The 14015-nt window shown below is 48.6% G+C and overlaps 1 protein-coding gene across 3 annotated transcripts in view; it reads left to right on the forward strand.

The window, feature by feature from the left end:
• LOC115201727 (poly(ADP-ribose) glycohydrolase) overlaps positions 1-14015 on the forward strand; it is a 95753-nt gene that overhangs the window by 55945 nt on the left and 25793 nt on the right. For all 3 annotated transcript variants that reach the window (XM_029765579.1, XM_029765581.1, XM_029765580.1), the window contains 4 exons: positions 151-230; positions 367-427; positions 597-672; positions 6531-6678. In XM_029765579.1, coding sequence (XP_029621439.1) covers positions 151-230; positions 367-427; positions 597-672; positions 6531-6678 — 365 coding nt within the window. The remainder of the gene's footprint in view (positions 1-150; positions 231-366; positions 428-596; positions 673-6530; positions 6679-14015) is intronic.

Below are 14015 nucleotides of genomic sequence, written 5' to 3' on the forward strand. Positions count from 1 at the left end.
ATGTTCACCAACATATAATGCATCCCTACTGTTAATTACACTTTTAGAAACAATACTAATCTTAAACTTGATTTTAAATGTATTTAAGCTGTTCTGTAGCCTTTGAAAGACTCTCTTTGAAACTTAACATGAACTCTTACTTCCTTTCAGGCTGTTTGAGGGCTCTTCCCCAAAGAAGAGGGAGAAACTTAAAACACTTTTGTGCTATTTTAGAAGTGTAATTGAGCAAAGTAAGTTTTTTTTTTTTTTTTTTTTTTTTTTTTTTGTATTATCAAATTATTGTTATGGCAATTATTTTATATTGGTTTCAAACCAAAAAGCATTGATGATTGATTTAACTTTTTTTTGGTTTGTTTTATGTTTCAGAACCTACTGGACTTGTAACATTCACAAGAAAATGCTTGGATCGTCCTCCAAATTGGAAAAAGTAATGAACTTCATGTGGAATTACTGTCGATTTTTTATTAAATGTATTTATTTTTATTTTATCCAATAATTGTATGGATTTTATTCAAATAGGAACAAGGGGGAAAAATTGTTTACAGAATGTTGGTCGAGCTAAAAAAGGCCATTCGTTTTTTTTTTCTGTGTTCCAGCTCTCAGAATCAGCTCACCAAGCTTCACATAACATGTGCAGGAACCATAGAAGACGACGGGCACGGCATGCTGCAGGCAAGATATACGGAAGAGTTGACATACAACTCTATATGACTAAATGTACGGGCTGTGTCCCAAATGGCACCCTATTCCCTATTTAGTGCACTAATTATTTATATTTATTTTATTTTTTTGTTTGTTTTGTTTACAAAGCCCCATAGGCCTCTGGTCAGAAGTAGTGGATGAACTAGGGAATAAAGAGCTATTTTACATGCGCACGTGTTGTGCCGAGAGAGCATAATTTAGTATTCTAGAAGCATCTCGGTGGGGAAGGAGTCTTATTGTACATTCCAGGGTTCTTCATTCTATATTCTAAGCCACACATCCAGCCTAGAGGGGCTCCCTGCCTTTCCCTTCTCTTTTTATATACTGTGATTGTCAATCACAGAGTCGACCTCGCACACGTACTCCTAGCTTTAACTCAGAATGCTTACTGCTACTGAACAGGTCCTTTTGAGGAAGCGGACGGGTGACAACACGTCTGTGGGACTGCGTGCTGGGACTGGGGTCGAGGCCCTGCACTCCCTCTGCTCTCTACCCAGTCCGTTCTACTCTCTCCCTGTCAGGCCGGCCCACTCTCCCTAGTCCCTTTCACCTTTTAGTTTGCCTGTGGAGGCTGTGGTTGCCAAGGGCTGACAGCTGATGGGTGACATGATCAGATTCAGCTAGGGCCTGGGCTCCCTGCCATCAGAGTGAAGGGGCTCTCTGGTGAGGAGGGGCTCTCTGACAGCCTGTCAAAGAAAGACAGCAGACTGTGTGTGCTGCATCCTGGGGCCCCTCCCACCACCCAACTGACTGACTGGGGCCCCCCACCACCCAACTGTCTGTCTGGGGCCCCCCCACCACCCAACTGACTGACTGGGCTCCCCACCACCCAACTGACTGACTGGGCCCCCCCACCACCACCCAACTGACTGACTGGGGCCCCCCACCACCACCCAACTGACTGACTGGGGCCCCCCATCACCCAACTGACTGACTGGGCCCCCCACCACCCACCTGACTGACTGGGCCCCCCACCACCCACCTGTCTGACTGGGCCCCCCACCACCCACCTGTCTGACTGGGCCCCGCACCACCCACCTATCTGACTGGGCCCCCCACCACCCACCTATCTGACTGGGCCCCCCCCACCACCCACCTATCTGACTGGGCCCCCCACCACCCACCTATCTGACTGGGGCCCCCCACCACCCACCTATCTGACTGGGCCCCCCCCACCACCCAACTGACTGCCTGGGCCCCCCACCACCCACCCAACTGACTGACTGGGCCCCCCCACCACCCAACTGACTGACTGGGCCCCCCACCACCCACCTATCTGACTGGGCCCCCTACCACCCAACTGACTGCCTGGGCCCCCCCCACCACCCACCTATCTGACTGGGCCCCCTACCACCCAACTGACTGCCTGGGCCCCCCCCACCACCCACCTATCTGACTGGGCCCCCCACCACCCACCTATCTGACTGGGCCCCCTACCACCCAACTGACTGCCTGGGCCCCCCCCACCACCCAACTGACTGACTGGGCCCCCCCCACCACCCAACTGACTGACTGGGCCCCCCACCACCCACCTGTCTGACTGGGCCCCCCACCACCCAACTGACTGACTGGGGCCCCCCCACCACCCAACTGTCTGACTGGGGCCCCCCCACCACCCAACTGACTGACTGGGCCCCCCACCACCCAACTGACTGACTGGGCCCCCCCACCACCCAACTGTCTGACTGGGCCCCCCCACCACCCAACTGACTGACTGGGGCCCCCCCCACCACCCACCTGTCTGACTGGGCCCCCCACCACCCAACTGTCTGACTGGGCCCCCCACCACCCAACTGTCTGACTGGGCCCCCCACCACCCAACTGACTGCCTGGGCCCCCCACCACCCAACTGACTGACTGGGCCCCCCACCACCCAACTGACTGACTGGGCCCCCCCACCACCCAACTGTCTGACTGGGCCCCCCCACCACCCAACTGTCTGACTGGGCCCCCCCACCACCCAACTGACTGACTGGGGCCCCCCCCCACCACCCACCTGTCTGACTGGGCCCCCCACCACCCAACTGTCTGACTGGGCCCCCCACCACCCAACTGTCTGACTGGGCCCCCCACCACCCAACTGACTGCCTGGGCCCCCCACCACCCAACTGACTGCCTGGGCCCCCCACCACCCAACTGACTGCCTGGGCCCCCCACCACCCAACTGACTGCCTGGGCCCCCCACCACCCACCTGTCTGACTGGGGCCCCCCACCACCCAACTGACTGCCTGGGCCCCCCCACCACCCAACTGTCTGACTGGGCCCCCCACCACCCAACTGACTGACTGGGGCCCCCCACCACCCAACTGACTGACTGGGCCCCCCACCACCCAACTGACTGACTGGGCCCCCCACCACCCAACTGACTGACTGGGCCCCCCACCACCCAACTGACTGACTGGGCCCCCCTACCACCACCCAACTGACTGACTGGGCCCCCCACCACCCAACTGACTGACTGGGCCCCCCACCACCCACCTATCTGACTGGGCCCCCCACCACCCACCTATCTGACTGGGCCCCCCACCACCCAACTGACTGACTGGGCCCCCCACCACCCACCTGTCTGACTGGGCCCCCCACCACCCACCTATCTGACTGGGCCCCCCACCACCCAACTGACTGCCTGGGCCCCCCACCACCCAACTGACTGACTGGGCCCCCCCCACCACCCAACTGACTGACTGGGGCCCCCCCCACCACCCACCTGACTGACTGGGGCCCCCCACCACCCAACTGTCTGACTGGGGCCGCCCCACCACCCAACTGACTGACTGGGCCCCCCACCACCCAACTGACTGACTGGGGCCCCCACCACCCAGCTGACTGACTGCCCCCCCCCCCACCACCACCCACCTGTCTGACTGGGCACCCCACCACCCAACTGACTGACTGGGGCCCCCCACCACCCAACTGTCTGACTGGGCCCCCCACCACCCAACTGACTGACTGGGCCCCCCCACCACCCAACTGACTGACTGGGCCCCCCACCACCCAACTGACTGACTGGGCCCCCCCGCCACCACCCAACTGACTGACTGGGCCCCCCACCACCCAACTGACTGACTGGGCCCCCCACCACCCAACTGACTGACTGGGCCCCCACCACCCAACTGTCTGACTCGCTGCCTCAGAGTCTTGTGTGCAGGAGTTGAGATGGACCGAGTTGGCCCTGCCTGTCCTGGGCTGTCTAAAGGACAGTTAGCCAAAACTGACAGTCCTGAAAATGGTGGATTATACAGTATCCTATGCTGCAAAATCATCAGTATTCCTGTCTATATCAGGCCTTGAACAACCTTGTTTGTTTCTTGTTTTGTTGTGAAATGATAAACAATTATAATAAACAGACTTAGTGCTATAAATTGGCAGCTTCATTATGTCTGTTGTTGAACAGTTCATTTGCAGAATAAAAGGTGAACTTCAATTTAGGAAACAAAAGTAGGACGTTATACATCGACTAAGACTAGAGGAACTCTCCTCAATTTAGCAACGGCAGGTTGTAACTTGACTGGGTTGGCACTGACCTTGGGTTTGTGGCCCAAATCGCACCATATTCCTTGTATAGTGCACTGTTTTTAACCAGTGTGCTATGGCCCTTTTTCCCTATATAGTGCACTATGGCCCTTGGTCAAAAATAGGGTGCCATTTGGGACTTACACTGGTACGCACCCTGTGAGTGACTCTGGGGTGCAGAGAGCAGGACAGGAGTACTGCTCTGTTCTAACTCTGTTGTGATGTTGGCTGTCTACTCTGTTCTGCTCTGCTGTCCATTACTCTGTTCTGCTCCGCTGTCCATTACTCTGTTCTGCTCCGCTGTCCATTACTCTGTTCTGCTCTGCTGTCCATTACTCTGTTCTGCTCTGCTGTCCATTACTCTGTTCTGCTCCGCTGTCCATTACTCTGTTCTGCTCCGCTGTCCATTACTCTGTTCTGCTCTGCTGTCCATTACTCTGTTCTGCTCTGCTGTCCATTACTCTGTTCTGCTCCGCTGTCCATTACTCTGTTCTGCTCCGCTGTCCATTACTCTGTTCTGCTCTGCTGTCCATTACTCTGTTCTAGAGGTCGACCAATTATGATTTTTCAACGCCAATACCGATTATTGGAGGACCAAAAAAAGCCGCTACCGATTAATCGGCCAATTAATTTTTTTTATTATTATTTTTTTACTTATTTGTAATAATGACAATTACAACAATACTGAATGAACACTTTTATTTTAACTTAATATAATACATCAATAAAATCAATTTAGCCTTAAATAAATAATGAAACGTTCAATTTGGTTTAAATAATGCAAAAACAAAGTGTTGGAGAAGAAAGTAAAAGTGCAATATGTGCCATGTAAGAAAGCTAACGTTTAAGTTCCTTGCTCAGAACATGAGAACATATGAAAGCTGGTGGTTCCTTTTAACATGAGTCTTCAATATTCCCAGGTAAGAAGTTTTAGGTTGTAGTTATTATAGGAATTATAGGACTATTTCTCTCTGTACCATTTGTATTTCATATACCTTTGACTATTGGATGTTCTTATAGGCACTTTAGTATTGCCAGTGTAACAGTATAGCTTCCGTCCCTCTCCTCGCACCAACCTGGGCTCAAACCAGGAACACATCGACAACAACCGCCCTCGAAGCATCGTTACCCACAAAAGCCGCGGCCCTTGCAGAGCAAGGGGAACAACTACTTCAAGGTCTCAGAGTGACGTCACCGATTGAAACGCTATTAGCGCGCACCCCGCTAACTAGCTAGCCATTTCACATGGGTTACACCAGCCTAATCTCAGTAGTTGATAGGCTTGAAGTCATAAACAGCTCAATGCTTGAAGCACAGCTTAGAGCTGCTTATGTACAGTATGCTAGATACTGTACTCGGCTGTCTGATGTGTCCTAGGTACTGTACTCGGCTGTCTGATGTATCCTAGATACTGTACTCGGCTGTCTGATGTATCCTAGGTACTGTACTCGGCTGTCTGATGTATCCTAGATACTGTACTCGGCTGTCTGATGTGTCCTAGATACTGTACTCGGCTGTCTGATGTATCCTAGATACTGTACTCGGCTGTCTGATGTATCCTAGATACTGTACTCGGCTGTCTGATGTATCCTAGATACTGTACTCGGCTGTCTGATGTATCCTAGATACTGTACTCGGCTGTCTGATGTATCCTAGGTACTGTACTCGGCTGTCTGATGTATCCTAGATGCTGTCTGATGTATCCTAGGTACTGTACTCTGCTGTCTGATGTATCCTAGATACTGTACTCGGCTGTCTGATGTTTCCTAGATACTGTACATCGGCTGTCTGATGTATCCTAGGTACTGTACTCGGCTGTCTGATGTATCCTAGATACTGTACTCGGCTGTCTGATGTATCCTAGGTACTGTACTCGGCTGTCTGATGTATCCTAGATACTGTACTCTGCTGTCTGATGTATCCTAGATACTGTACTCGGCTGTCTGATGTATCCTAGATACTGTACTCGGCTGTCTGATGTATTCTAGATACTGTACTCTGCTGTCTGATGTATCCTAGGTACTGTACTCTGCTGTCTGATGTATCCTAGATACTGTACTCTGCTGTCTGATGTATCCTAGGTACTGTACTCGGCTGTCTGATGTATCCTAGATGCTGTCTGATGTATCCTAGGTACTGTACTCGGCTGTCTGATGTATCCTAGATACTGTACTCGGCTGTCTGATGTATCCTAGATACTGTACTCGGCTGTCTGATGTATCCTAGGTACTGTACTCGGCTGTCTGATGTATCCTAGGTACTGTACTCGGCTGTCTTCTTCATGTGTGCGCTGCCCTGCTCTCTCTCTTTGCAGGTGGACTTTGCCAACCGGTTTGTGGGCGGAGGGGTCACCGGATCAGGTCTGGTTCAGGAAGAGATTCGCTTCCTGATTAACCCTGAACTCATCGTCTCTCGCCTCTTCACTGAAGCCCTGCTGCAAAATGAGTGTCTCATCATCACAGGTCAGACAATCCCCACTAGTGTCTTCCCTAGTAACCATACAGAAATAAAACATCACAGAAATGTTCATTAGGCATAACAAAAAGCTTATTTCTCTCAAATGTTGTGCACACATTGGTGTACATCCCTGAAAGTGAGCATTTTTCCTTTGTCGAGATAATCCATCCACCTGACAGGTGTGACATATCAAGGAGCTGATGAAACAGCATGATCATTACACAGGTGCACCTTGTGCTGGGGACACTAAAAGGCCACTTTAAATGTGCAGTTTAGTCACACAACACAATGCCACAGACATCTGATGTTTTGAGGGAGATTGCAATTGGCATGCTGACTGCAGGAATGTCCACCAGAGCTGTTGCCAGAGAAGTGTCCCATGGTGGAGGTAGGGTTATGCTATGGGCAGGCATAAGCTACAGACAACAAACACAATTGCATTTTATCGATGGCATTTTGAATGCACAGAGATACCGTGACAAGATCCTAAGGCCCATTCTTTTTTTTTTAAGGTATTTGTGACCAATAAATGCATATCTGTATTCCCAGTCATGTGAAATCCATAGATTAGGACCTAATGAATTTATTTCAATTCACTGATTTCCTCATATGAACTGTAACCGTTTCATGCGTTGATATTTGTGTTCGGTATATTTTGGTGGACAAGAATCTGTTGAGAATCTGAGAGAGCAGAGCCACATAGACATTGTATCTATATTTGTCTGGCTAGTGTACTGTGTAATGCTGTGGACACTGGACCCCTCATCTGGAGTAAATAAGACCAGAATATACGACGGGTAACTCGCAGCAGGGTTGCTGTAAATAACAGAACCCTTCAGTCCAACCTGTCAGGTACCTCTTACAGTACCAGCCAGCAGGACCTACTGCTGTGACAATCACTTCCTGGAGTTGTCAACCTCTCCCTGTTATTTCCTCTGATTGGCTCTTCCCGAGATCGGCCCAATCAGTGGCTGGTTAGTGGTTAGTAGTAGATAGGACTGTTGATTGCTCAGTCTGTCTGTGTCTGGGGTAATTACTGGTGCTTGAACTTTATAGCCTTGATGGACAAATAAATTAACAAACAAACAAGGATTTATTTACCAGTAAGGAAGTTACAATCAATATATCCATGTTTATAAAGCGTTGCTCAACTTGCCACACAAGCTTCATTATTTTGAATCTGAACATTCATATTTTTGAACAATGAAAACCGAACGGAAATACAGTGAGCGCTCCAAAAGCATTGGGACACCTTTGTTTTTGTTTTGCCTCTGTACTCCAGCACTTTGGATTTGAAATGATACAACGGCTATGAAGTTAATGTGTAGACTGTCAGCTGTAATTTTAGGGTATGTTCATTCATACTGGGTGAACCGTTTAGGAGTTACAGCACTTCTTGTACATAGTCCCCCCCCCATTTGAGGGGACCAAAAGTATTGGGACAAATTCACTTATGTGTATTAAAGTAGTCTAAAATGTAGTATTTGGTCCCATATTCCTAGCACGCAATGATTACATCAAGCTTGTGATTCTTTTGGATGCATCAGCTGTTCATTTTGCTTGTGTTTCAGATAATTTGCTACCCAATAGAAATTAATGGTACATAATTAGTCTTATTTTGGAGTCACTTTTTTATTGTAAATAGGAATAGAATGTTTCTAAACACTTCTACATTAATGTGGATGCTACCATGGTAACGGATAGTTCTGAGTGAATCGTGAGTAATGATGAATGGGAAAGTTCAATACATCTCTGCAGCTTGACAAAGACTTTATAAAGGGGAGTCGTGTCTGAATGCGTTTTTGGATAACTGAAGTGAATTGAAAGGCTGCATGCAAGGATAAAAGGTGACTAGCGCTCTCTCTCTCTTCAGCCTAGTGAACTCTGGCAGAGATGTGTTTTAGCCCCCGGGCGCACACTGGCTGTCTGAACGAGCCCACTGAATCTCATCTCGGCCTGCTTAAGCAAGCGTTAAGATGGAATAGTAAGTTAGTTGAATGAAAATAGTATGATCAGAAAGGCAGATTTTTATTTTTTTTATGTATTTTTATGGCACAGAATTTCACTCCTATTTAAGTCAGTGAGAGCACAGATTCTGTCAGTTATTTTAAATCACCTTTTAGACTGAAACATCATTTTTAAATATGTTTTTTTTAAATATTTTTATTTTGGCTTTGTCCAGAAATACAGTAGGACCAAAACATTACAGCTTTAATGTCAACTTTGCAGACTGATTTCATAGCTCTTCAGAGATGTGAACCTGCCTGTCCCAACAAGGACAGGAGAGGAGAGGAGAGGAGAGGAGAGGAGAGGAGAGGAGAGGAGAGGGATGACTGGTGTGGTTAGTGAGTTGTTGACAAAAGAGAGAGGGATTCTGCCTACGGTGTGTATGTGCGTAGGCTGATTTGTGAGGCTGCCTGGTTGATACCACGCTGCGAAGATTCCCTTCTCTCTCTTCATCAGCCACTTCTCAACAGGCAGGCACAATCAGCTTACGTAGACACACAAACACTGTCTACACCAGTGTTTCCCAAACTCGGTCCTCTGGACCCCAAGGGGTGCACGTTTTGTTTTTTTGCCCTAGCACTACACAGCTGATTCATAATCAATAATCAACTAATCATCAAGCTTGTCTACATCTCCCCTTTCTTAAAAAAGACACTGTTGTAAAAAGACAATTTGTTGAAAAAAAAAAAATATAATATGTATGTATGTATGTATGTATGTATGTATGTATGTATATACTACAAGGTATACCTTGTATACTACAAGGATACATACAGTGAAATGCTGCAAACATATCACCAACCCTCCTGTATATATCTGCCTGTATCTTAAAGGGTAGGAAGCATGAGTTTTACTCACCAGTATAACAACACAGTGTGGTCAAAGACCAGGTAACTTAGTTGTAGTAGTTGTAGGTTATTGCCTATTTATTAACTTATTTCCAGATATCTCTTAAACTACCCACAATGCACTATTTCTCAACATTATTTTTTTTATTTTTATTTCACCTTTATTTAACCAGGTAGGCAAGTTGAGAACAAGTTCTCATTTACAATTGCGACCTGGCCAAGATAAAGCAAAGCAGTTCGACAACATACAAAAACACAGAGTTACACATGGAGTAAAACAACATACAATCAATGATGCAGTAGAAAAAAAACAAGACTATATACAATGTGAGCAAATGATGTGAGATAATGGAGGTAAAGGCAAAAAAATGCCATGGTGGCAGAGTAAATAAAGTATGGCAAGAAAAACACTGGAAAGGTAGATTTGTAGTTTGAAGAAAGTTAAAATAGAAATAATATGGTGCAAAGGAGCAAAATAAATAAAATAAATAAATACAGTAGGGGAAAAGGTAGTAGTTTGGGCTCAATTAAAGATGGGCTATGTACAGGTGCAGAGATCTGTGAGCTGCTCTGACAGCTGGTGCTTAAAGCTAGTGAGGGAGATTATATGGAGGATCTATTCTGTGCTACCGAGTTCATATGCTAGCTCGATGGCTAGCTCAAGCTGGCTAACTTTAGCCACTAAGCATGTAATTACAACAATTAATTACTACAATCCACCAATCCCAGGAAGTGTTATGTAAACAAGGAGCATGTGCGGCCATGCAGCGTGCTTTTCCACGGACTTTGTAGCTGTGGTATCTAGTGGGTACCTGTTAGCACAGCAGACTATGGTGCCTTCTTGCCGTGGGCTCCAAACGAAAGACAAAATCATACCTGCTCTAATTGTGTAGCACCTCGTCTGTTCTCCTTTTTTGTTTTGTCAACTTTTCGGCATGTTCTCCGTGAAGTAAGCTACGTGTGTTTTTGTTACTTTTTCTACCTTGGCTAGCACACTAGCTGACGGACATCTGGAATCTAACTATTTTTGAATTCTTTGACTCTCCATCGGCCGGAGAAGCATCTGCCTCCCCCTAGCTTTGATAACTAACTCAGTCTGCGTGCTTTAAAAAGTTTTGCCGTCAATAAATCTCTCCCTGCTCTCTCTTTGCTTTGATCTGTGGTTATGTTTTAGTAGTTCAAGCTGGTCTCCAGTAGTTGGGCTCTAGCTTGTCGACCATAACCGTGGTGGTTGGCTAGGCTAGTAGTTAGTTGGCTAAATAGCTAACGTTAGCTGGATAGCTAGCTTGCTGGCTAAGATAACTGCATATAGCTAACATCCTTTGATAACTGGTTAGATGGTGTTATGTATTTCCAAAACGTTGGTTTACTTTAATGTAGCTGTAAGCTAGGTGTTGATTAGCAACTGGCTGACTCATGTAGTGCTAACGTAACGTTAGAAGTCTAGTAGGGCAAATGTTAGCAGGCTAATTGGCTAGCAACCTTGCAAGTTGATTTGTAACGATACAAGCGAATACCCTATGAATGTAAGTCGGCAGAACATTTTTTATTTTTTTTTAAACCAGTAGTCATGAGTACTAATTATTTGGTTTAATTTGAAGGTATACATGTGAAATGATTTCTGTTGGGAGTTTTACATTCTAGGAAATAGACTTAGGCTCACAGTACATCATCTCCAGGGAAAAACTTTTTCTGACATGACTTTGTCACTGTTCTAAATTCTGATCCTCAAATAGAAAAGAGAGATGTAAAACTTTGCATTGAGACTTTTGATGTGTATACTAACGCAATCTCCATAATGTTAGTCGTAGTAACATTTCTGCTAGCTACCCTGTAAAGCCACACAGGTTAGTTTTCTCAGAGTGAGTTTGCAGCTCTGTTCTGCGTCACGTCATTTACTGGTCAGCAGGATAGCCATCGGTGAATCATCTGCTTTTTCCCTGTCACAGTACAGCCCTGCCAGGCAATCAAGGCAAATTCAATTAGGCCTGGGCACTTTGGCAAATTTCAATGGGGGAGGTAATATCCATTAAACCCCCCCCCCCCCCCCATGTCAAGACGTATCACGGGGGAATATGATTTAATATCACCGGCCGTCCGGCCCGCAATGATACAACTTGGGGGGGGGGGGGGCAACAAAATGCTGCTGGTGGCCATAGCACAGGAAAGGTTTAATAAAGATGATGGAATGGGAGAGTCCATTAGTGGAACAGGGTCTTCGGCAGGTCTTTCTGCTCTGAGGTCATGAATTCTAGTACTGCTGTAATAACATTAAGGGATTTAAGTGGGGAGGGGAAAGAGGAGAGGGGAGGAATGAGGGGAAAGGGGAGAGAGGGAGTAGAGAGGAGAAAAGGAAGAGAGGAGAGGCTAGTGGAGGGGAGAGGAGAGAGGCTAGTGGAGGGGAGAGGCTAGTGGAGGGGAGAGGAGGGGGGAGGCTAGTGGAGGGGAGAGGAGGGAGGGGAGAGGAGAGAGGCTAGTGGAGGGGGGAGGCTAGTGGAGGGGAGAGGCTAGTGGAGGGGGGAGGAGGGAGGCTAGTGGAGGGGAGAGCCTAGTGGAGGGGGAGGGAGGGAGGCTAGTGGAGGGGAGAGGCTAGTGGAGGGGAGAGGCTAGTGGAGGGGGGAGGAGGGAGGCTAGTGGAGGGGAGAGCCTAGTGGAGGGGGAGGGATGGAGGCTAGTGGAGGGGAGAGGCTAGTGGAGGGGGGAGGAGAGAGGCTGGTGGAGGGGAGAGGCTAGTGGAGGGGGGAGGGGGGAGGCTAGTGGAGGGGAGAGGCTAGTGGAGGGGGAGGAGGGAGGCTAGTGGAGGGGAGAGGCTAGTGGAGGGGGGAGGAGGGAGGCTAGTGGAGGGGAGAGCCTAGTGGAGGGGGGAGGAGAGAGGCTGGTGGAGGGGAGAGGCTAGTGGAGGGGGAGGGGGGAGGCTAGTGGAGGGGAGAGGCTAGTGGAGGGGGAGGAGGGAGGCTAGTGGAGGGGAGAGGCTAGTGGAGGGGGGAGGAGGGAGGCTAGTGGAGGGGAGAGTGGATCTGTGCGGGGTGGGGACAAGGAGTGGTGAGGAGGGAGGCTGAAGGTTACTCCTCTCTGAGAGGTGACCTGTCCTCCCTCTGTCCCTGGCTGGCTGGCTGGTGGAGAGGGTTAGAATGCTGATTGGGTGGCTGGTGGAGAGGGTTAGAATGCTGATTGGGTGGCTGGTGGAGAGGGTTAGAATGCTGATTGGGTGGCTGGTGGAGAGGGTTAGAATGCTGATTGGGTGGCTGGTGGAGAGGGTTAGAATGCTGATTGGGTGGCTGGTGGAGAGGGTTAGAATGCTGATTGGCTGGCTGGTGGAGAGGGTTAGAATGCTGATTGGCTGGCTGGTGGAGAGGGTTAGAATGCTGATTGGCTGGCTGGTGGAGAGGGTTAGAATGCTGATTGGCTGGCTGGTGGAGAGGGTTAGAATGCTGATTGGGTGGCTGGTGGAGAGGGTTAGAATGCTGATTGGGTGGCTGGTGGAGAGGGTTAGAATGCTGATTGGCTGGCTGGTGGAGAGGGTTAGAATGCTGATTGGGTGGCTGGTGGAGAGGGTTAGAATGCTGATTGGCTGGCTGGTGGAGAGGGTTAGAATGCTGATTGGGTGGCTGTTGGAGAGGGTTAGAATGCTGATTGGCTGGCTGGTGGAGAGGGTTAGAATGCTGATTGGGTGGCTGGTGGAGAGGGTTAGAATGCTGATTGGGAGGCTGGTGGAGAGGGTTAGAATGCTGATTGGGAGGCTGGTGGAGAGGGTTAGAATGCTGATTGACTGGCTGGTGGAGAGGGTTAGAATGCTGATTGGGTGGCTGGTGGAGAGGGTTAGAATGCTGATTGGCTGGCTGGTGGAGAGGGTTAGAATGCTGATTGGCTGGCTGGTGGAGAGGGTTAGAATGCTGATTGGCTGGCTGGTGGAGAGGGTTAGAATGCTGATTGAGTGGCTGGTGGAGAGGGTTAGAATGCTGGCTGGTGGAGAGGGTTAGAATGCTGATTGGCTGGCTGGTGGAGAGGGTTAGAATGCTGATTTGGTGGGCGGAGCTAGAAAACTCTAGGTGCTTGTGAGTTCCTGGAAGGAGTTTCCCACTTCCACAGCGTTCAGTGCTATGGCCTGGGTTGTGTCCCAAATGGCAACCTATAGGGAATACAGTGCCATTATTATAGACTGAGTGTACAAAACATTAGGAACACCTTCCTAATATTGAGTTGCATTCTCTTTGGCCCTCAGGAACAGCCTCAATTTGTTGGGTGTATGGATGACAGTAACCTCTCGAGGGAAATCATCACCACTTGCCCAGTTGTTCTTTGACAAAGCTGCAGATTTAATTTGTTTCTGACCTTTCTCTGCCGCCCAACTGACCAGTCCTCAACAAATTAGAGACAGAAACAATTAATGCTGAGACCTGGCATATTAATGCCTCAAAGCGTTGACGTGAATGAATGTCCTAATCATCAGTCAGTTCAGGCCCTCTGGTCTGGTCTGTGGTCTATTA

This window comes from Salmo trutta, chromosome 10 (genome assembly GCF_901001165.1).
Source record: "Salmo trutta chromosome 10, fSalTru1.1, whole genome shotgun sequence".
In the NCBI taxonomy this organism is placed as follows: Eukaryota; Metazoa; Chordata; class Actinopteri; order Salmoniformes; family Salmonidae; genus Salmo; species Salmo trutta.